The sequence below is a fragment of the Frankliniella occidentalis genome, unplaced genomic scaffold, assembly GCF_000697945.3.
Source record: "Frankliniella occidentalis isolate FOCC.00 unplaced genomic scaffold, Focc_3.1 Scaffold364, whole genome shotgun sequence".
NCBI lineage: Eukaryota > Metazoa > Arthropoda > Insecta > Thysanoptera > Thripidae > Frankliniella > Frankliniella occidentalis.
Genome location: NW_026267487.1, coordinates 6564 through 14099, shown reverse-complemented (window position 1 = coordinate 14099; position 7536 = coordinate 6564). Strand labels below are relative to the sequence as shown.

The window sequence follows — 7536 nt, the reverse complement described above, 5'->3', positions numbered from 1 at the left end:
CCCCCCAAACAATCCTGACCTAGCCCAACGGTCACTCTCCTGCCAGAGAGGGAATGAGAGGGATCTTGTCTCCTGACATGACCAACGGTCGTTGTTATGGCTGTCGGCTGCCTTCTCTCATTGACTTCATACATTTCTTTGGGTAAGCTGTCTTTTTATCACCCTTAATCCTTTCATTGATGTTTCCCATTTCTTCATTCACAATATGCTCCATCTCAAACGAAACGTTCTTCAGTTCATATTTACCATGATGTTTTCATGTATTCCTTTTTAAATTTTATTTTCTGACAAGGAAACTTTTTTTGGCAGGCTGCTTCTGATGTATGATACGTGTTGTGTGCATTTCCACCTCCTCTCATAGTAGTTTTGCTGGCAATGACAATGGGTGAGTAGCTGAGAGTCTGACACATTATTATTATTTTGGTATTAGCTTGCATTGTTATTTTATTTTTTTGTGTTGCAGGTGTCGCCACACCAGTTTTCTTTTGCTTGTACTGTGTGTTCACATCTCTTACTTTGACTGAACATTTAAAACACAGGGATGACCATAGACATATTAATAGGAAGTTGTTTCATTGTGGCATGAACAGGTGTGAAAAAGTTTTTAACTCTGAGGCTCTACTAAGGATCCACATTCTTCGAACCCATGCTGTGAAAGTGAGTGATTTGAAGCTATCAAGATCGACACCTGCTACTAACAGTAGAGGGCAGTATGTGTGTTCTGTAGCAGTGTGCAAGAAAAAATTTGAAGTGTACAAGCAGTTTCTCAATCATCTTTATGGCCATCTTTCTTTTAAAGTTAATGTGAAGTGCCCATACAGTGCTTGTCAGAAAATTTATACAAATGAGAAATCACTCTCTTCTCACCTCACGAGGAAACATTCATCTAAAGCTAAAAGTTCTGTTTGCCACTCTCAAGCTGTTTCAACATTGTCTACTGTTGAGATCTCTGAAGAGGTGCCCGTGGAGTTTCAGGAGAATGATGTTGAAGCAGGTAATTCTATCTATGAATTTCAAAATTCTAAAGAAGATCAGCAGGCATTACTTCTCAAAAACTTAGCTCAATTTTGTATGAGACTTGAGTATCACCATATTATTCCTGAGAAAGTAATCCAATATATTATGGAAGAAATGTCTAATGTTTATTCTCAGGGTTTATCTTTCCTTGACAATGAATTGCGACAACAAATGAAAAATGAAGGCATTTTAGATGACAAGATCCAACGGATTCTTTCAAGTGTGTTTAAGAATGACCCAACTGCAAGAACATTTAACAAAGAGTTGCGATCAACATACCTGAGAAAAGAATTTTACAAAAGAACTTTTACATTTGTTCAACCTCAGAAGGTAATTTTTGACCGCACCATTGTGAGAGATGGCAAAGAGATTAGGAAGCAGTGCTTTTATTATTATGTGCCGGTCAAAGAAACCTTACTTGCTTGCTTTGAAGATAAATCTTTAAATTTAAAACTGAAGCCTATTCATGTCAGAACGGATGGTCTACTTTGTGATGTGACTGATGGTCTTGTTTTCAAAAACAAAGTTATGCTGGACGATCCACTTACAATTTATATTGTCATTTATCAAGATGGAGTCGAAATTGTAAACCCCATTGGACCGGGGAAAAAGAAGCATAAAATTCTTGCTATTTATCTCTCAATTTTAAATTTACCAGATCATGTAAGATCTCACATTTCATCCATTAAGCTTGTTGGCCTATGTAAGGAGAAGGATTTTGTTCATGAAGTGATTTATGGTAAGATTGTGGAAGACTTGCAAGAGTTGGAAAGAAATGGATTGTATGTTGAAGGCATTGGAAATGTCAAGGTTAGATTGGTTTTTATTGCTGGAGATAATTTAGGGAGTCATGCCTTGGGTGGATTTGTAGAGAACTTCAGCAAAGCAAACTATTTCTGTAGGTATTGTCACCTTTACCGTCCAACATTCTCAAGTAGAAATGGTGAAAGTATAGAGTTTGACTTGAGGACTGTGGAATCATACAATGAGTGTGTTGAGCTTGGAAAGTCTAAGAAGTACGGCCACAAAGGTGTTAAATTTGATTCTGTTTTCAACAAGTTGCGTAACTTCCACTGTTGCAATCCTGGTCTTGCGTGCTGCCTTGGTCACGATCTAATGGAGGGTTGTATAGCTTTCGACTTGAAACTTTTTATTGATTTTCTAATTGCTGAGTCGTGGTTCACCCTACATGAGCTAAATGAAGCTATTGCTAAGTTTAATTATTCTACAGAAGAAAGGAAAGATCAGCCACTGCCTATCCAAGAAAATGCATCAAGAGTCAAAGGGGGAGCTTGGCAGATATGGACACTACTTCGCCTTTTCCCATTAATTGTCCAGGAATATATAACTGATGAAGAAAATGAAGTTTGGCAAGCTCTCATGATGTTGTCAGAAATTACTGAGATAGTGTGCTCACCAACAATTCACAAATCTAATTTACCCTATCTGCAGGAAATCACAAACTCTTATTTGACTGTAAGAAAAAATCTCTTTCCTGATGTAAAACTTCGGCCAAAGCACCACTACCTCTCCCATTACAGTTGGCTCTGCCTCATGTTCGGTCCATTAATGAAGGTTTGGACTCTAAGATTTGAATCAAAGCATACATATTTTAAAAGAACAGCCCGTGTTATAAGAAATTTTAAAAACATTTTGTACAGCTTTAGTATGAAGCATGAGCTGCTACAATGCTACCTAAGAAGTGGAGCTGATCTGAGGTGTGATGTGGAAGCAGCAGGCACCAGCAAGCTCTTTGTTTCTACTTATTCCAAGGACATTCAGGATGCCATTTCTAATGTACCTTCTAACCTTTGCAATGTTGAAGAGTGTTTGAAATTGACTGTTAAAGGGACAGAATATGCTAAAGGTGACATAGTTGTGCTAAGCCAAGACAGCTATGAATGCAATGTACAATTGGGAAGAATAATTTTATTACTACTTGATTGTGATCAAAATGTTTACTTTGTATGTGAAAAACTTCAAACTTTATTCAGACCACGGCAAAGACTCTATATTCTTGGAGAATGCAAAGGATATGCATGCGTGAAGCAAGATGAGCTGTTAAGTTTCTACCCAATGAAGTCTCATCGTGTTGCTGGTCATCAATTAGTCAAATTGAAACACGCAATTGTAAGCACAAATATTTTGTAATTTATGACAATGATATCACTGTACTTCTATCTGTATTAGCTTTTGTTTGTAAAATAGTAAGTGATAAAAAGGTGCCTTGTGACTACTGAGACTTTAAGAATACTTTTATAATATTTTATTTGGTGTTATTCTCAAACACTTCTGACAATGTTTTTTAACTGTTAAGATGCAACAGCAAAATAAAATGAATATAAATGAAACAATAGTTATAACATCCTTTACAAAAATTGAAAGAATGAACATTGAACTGAAGAACCAAAATATCAATATCATTATTTTAATCACAACAAGATAACTATACCGACATACTTTCATTCAAGTAACAATTTTTTACGGATATGTTCAGTAGGTGAACTTCGTTGAAACCGTTTCCTTACCATGTATATTTGCTCAGTTCAGATCACATACAAGTGGTACACAGCTTCTATAAATTGGCCATTATTTTGAAACTCAATTCGTAGGATTGCCTTCAAGTACTGTTGCAAATTTGATACAACAACTGAGGCAGAAATGGGAGCTGGAGATGAGATATAGGAGTACACTCTACTTGGTTAAGGAGAGGCTTGCACCATTGAAAGCTCACATCTTAGAATTCACATTTTTCAATTCAAGAATACAATAGAAAGGCCAATTACTTTTCAAATAAATGGATAATCAAACAAAACAGAAAGTGAAATTACGCTATGCAAGCTTCATTCGGAATATTTACAAAAGTGACTGCTTTCTGCTAGAGGACAAAACTCATACCAACAATGCCACAATTTTGAAATAAATAAATACTTGATCTTTCCTTTACTGCGTACTAAATTGTTACTTAAAACTACTCAAAACTAAAGTAACATTACGATTTCGTGGTCCTGCATTTTTATTTACGCTCTGCTGTCCATTTTACTGATAATGTGAACTTGGCAGAGGTTGGCTATCTAGCCGCCATTACGATTCGCTTTTGTCTCCAATCTGGAACAGCTGATGCTGATCCGGCGAGCAAGGCTGTTCAAGTCCACACTAAAACTTATAAATGTGTTCGATGTTTGTTCACTTTTTATCTTGCCGTTTGACGTTGAACTTCGTCTTTGAGGTAAGTCTTCTTGTGGTGCGTCTCTGCCTGACCGCGGATTACTCTTGTTCTTGACCGACTCAGCCTCTAGGCTTGCCCTAGGCCTGCTCTCCCCATGGCTTGGTTATACTCAACGACACTTCTCATTAGCATTATTTTATATATTTTCTCGGGGTTTTCGTCGTGAGACCTAGTAGAAACGAGTACCTAAATTCTTGATTGGTTTCGTCTTAGTTAATGTCTAATTTCGGCCGACATTTTGAGGCCGGCGTCAGTGTTTAGGTTAGTGTTGAGGTTACCTCACGAGTCTTGGAACTTTGCTTTGTGTCTATCCTGGCCCCTAACCTTTCAGCTGTGTGAAACATAATTGTGAATTCCTTAGACTCTATTTGATCCCTGTCATTAATTTGATGGTTATGTGTGACCAAGCTGTTGGGGACTTCTGTCCGAGTTAACTTGATGATTGAACATAAACATCTGTTTGCTCAGTTATTGAAATGTATTAACTTATTTTTTGTTTAATTTCAGGTTCACTAGATTCAACATGCATCTTGTCAGAGTCTTTTCAAATGATCGGAAGTTTAAAGTGTTTGTGAAAGTGAGTCAGTTGGCCGAGCTCATTGATGAAGGCCGCAGAAAGCTCAAACTTCCAGACATCTCGTATGAGGTGAGTGTTTTGATACTTGTGTTGGTCCCAATGAATAAAATAAATCTTAATATAACTTTCAAGTGATTTTATACATTTCAAACTGTCTACCACATAATTATGTAGTAAAATCTGTTGTCATTTTCTCCAATTCTGTGAATAGGTTTATCAGGAAGATGATGGAACGCTCATTGATGATGATGCTGTGTTTGATGCACTTTGTGAGGAGGCTACTTCCAGACAGCAAAAGCTAGGCGTTATGCTTATCGCAGAGGATTCAACCTGGGTTGCTGTTAACTCTGATCCTGGTGAGTGCTATTTCTTCATACCTCTTTAATTTGAATTATCTTGCCACTGCTGAAAATACAAATAGAAAGAGATGTCTTCTTTTTGTGACCATGTTAAGTTTCAATATTAATTTCTCTTCGTGGGGTGAATTGGTTTCCAGGTCCATCACCTAGCCGTTCTACATCTGAATCAAGTGAAACAACGAGTGATTCATCAAGCTTGGATTCTGTTCCAAACTGTCCATCGAACTCTACTCGATTATTCCCAGTTGCATCTGTGACTCAATTTTTAGACCCGCTTGTTGAAATTTTGAACTCATCAACTCATCCTCCTAAGCACTTTCCTCACATGAGGAAACACGCTATTAAGGAGACATTCCATGCAATTGGGAATCACATGATTCTCACCTTAAAAGACTTTGGCAAACCTACAGCTCGTAAACTTGCTCAAGCTATTTTAGATTATGAAGACAAGAAATATTCAAGAATATTTGCTATAGACATTGGAGATGTAGCATGCGATTCTGGACTTGGTTCATTTGCCCAGCAGATTTATGCATATGTTCAAGCCAATAAAGGTGAAGATAACAAACAGAAGAAACGCAGGAAGAGGGTCCATAGTGATGGTGAGGAAGACCCTGATCCTGATGGTGACTTGCTTCCGCCACCACCATCTAAACAAGATTGCTATGGTTGTGTGGCGTTTGATCCTCCTCTTCCAGAAGGTGAAACTGCAGATTCGCAAGAGGTTAAAAGAGTGGCAGCTGTTACTATGGATCCCCTTTCAGAAGAAGCCACTGACTTAATGAAAATAACTTATGCCTCACAAAGAGCAGAGATCAACAGAGGTAAACCAATGCTCACTAACCTACCTAAAATTTTAGACCGTTGGCCACTGTTAAAATGCAAAGTTATACTGATTGCTCATGCTGCAATACTCCTTGGTAAAGATGTCAGCTCTGTCTGGACAAATGCTGTCTCCAAGAAATGGGAGTCTGTTTTTAAGTTTTTTAAATTTTACTGGCAAAATCCAAAGAAATCTAATGAAGAAATGCTCAATTTGATGCAAAATGCTGAGGAATCAGATATGGCTGGAAGGTCAGTTGTTTCCCGGTGTGCCAGTATCTTTCTACTCATCACGGGATTCATGAGCGAAAAGTCCTCTGCTCTTCTCTCTACTGTTCATGTAAGTTCAATGAGTTTAGCATGGCATACAAATGAACCAACAGGTTATCTTAGTATTTAAAACAAACTTTTAATTTAATTTTCTCTTTTCCACAGGCCCTCTCTTCTGATGAAGATGTGCTTGAAGCAGCAGCAGGGGCAGAAGGATATCCTCTGATTGTAGTAAAAGGTAAAGGCTTTCCCGAATTTTTATATTATTTTTTGGAGTATCCATTTTACAGTTCTAAATTTGTTTATAGGTGACTCCCTCATTGACCCTGACGCAGAATATTTTGTTGTCCTGGTTGGGAAAACTGCTATCAAAGCTTCTGATGCTACAGAAGCAGTTTTGCTGCTACTTTTATGTTATTACAATTTTAACCTCTGCTACCACCCTAAACTACAAAGTACTTTGGAATTTTTCCAAAGGTGTGTGTGTGTAGCTTTTGTGCTTAATGGAATAGCTATTATTTATCCTGAGTGCATCTCTAATGATCCAATTTTACTTGCAGGTGTTTCCTTGATGTGAACCCACCTCCAGAGAAAGGGAACAAGCGCTCTAAGCAACGCAGGACTGTCGACCATGTGGATGCAAAGGTGAAGTCTCTAGGATTAAAACTAAAGGATCATTCCTCGCTGTGGATACTTCCTACACATTAAGTTCACATTTATTTTTTGACTGCTAGTTGTACTATAACTCATTGTTTTTTAATATGGAGTGTTTATATCCATAGTATTTTTGTATAGTATGTTTGTAGCATTACTATTGTTATTTGTGACATCACATCACTAATCTGCATTTTATTGAGGTTCATTAAATGTATTGTAAGCTTAAACATTCATACTTTCTTTTACTTCCTTGATTCAAGTCCATATTGCTTTATTGATTACTTTCAATACTGACAATTGTATCCATTTATGACAAACTTTTCAGCAAGAGTATGATTGCCTATGTTGGACTTCAGGATTTGAAATCATACCGATACAGTGAAATAGATCTTTATTGGAACACAATACCGTATATTCATCTACATATTTTTATAATAGGGTCACAGATTTCAGTAACTATTTAACAGAAATAACTATAGGTTGGCACAGAAATCTATAACTAAGGATATGAATTTGTGTAACAGTTTACAGAATAAGGTATCATTATTGACATCAATTCCTGTATCCCGTTACAGGAATCTGTAAGTTCAGTTTTAGATTTCTGT

General features: G+C 37.1%; 2 protein-coding genes across 2 annotated transcripts; both read left to right on the top strand.

Moving 5' to 3' along the window:
* The first annotated feature begins 381 nt into the window (after window positions 1-381).
* Window positions 382-3463, top strand: LOC127751151 (uncharacterized). The gene is made up of 3 exons (XM_052274261.1): window positions 382-385; window positions 464-3147; window positions 3335-3463. Exons 1-3 carry the CDS (start codon window positions 382-384, stop codon window positions 3461-3463), a joined length of 2817 nt encoding a protein of 938 aa, XP_052130221.1.
* Window positions 3464-4132: 669 nt separating this feature from the next.
* LOC127751150 (uncharacterized) lies at window positions 4133-7158 on the top strand. Its single transcript, XM_052274259.1, has 7 exons — window positions 4133-4246; window positions 4754-4892; window positions 5035-5179; window positions 5320-6344; window positions 6440-6512; window positions 6583-6751; window positions 6835-7158. The coding sequence occupies exons 2-7, from the start codon at window positions 4770-4772 to the stop codon at window positions 6980-6982; spliced, it is 1683 nt and encodes a 560-aa protein (XP_052130219.1). The 5' UTR covers window positions 4133-4246; window positions 4754-4769; the 3' UTR covers window positions 6983-7158.
* Window positions 7159-7536: the final 378 nt, after the last annotated feature.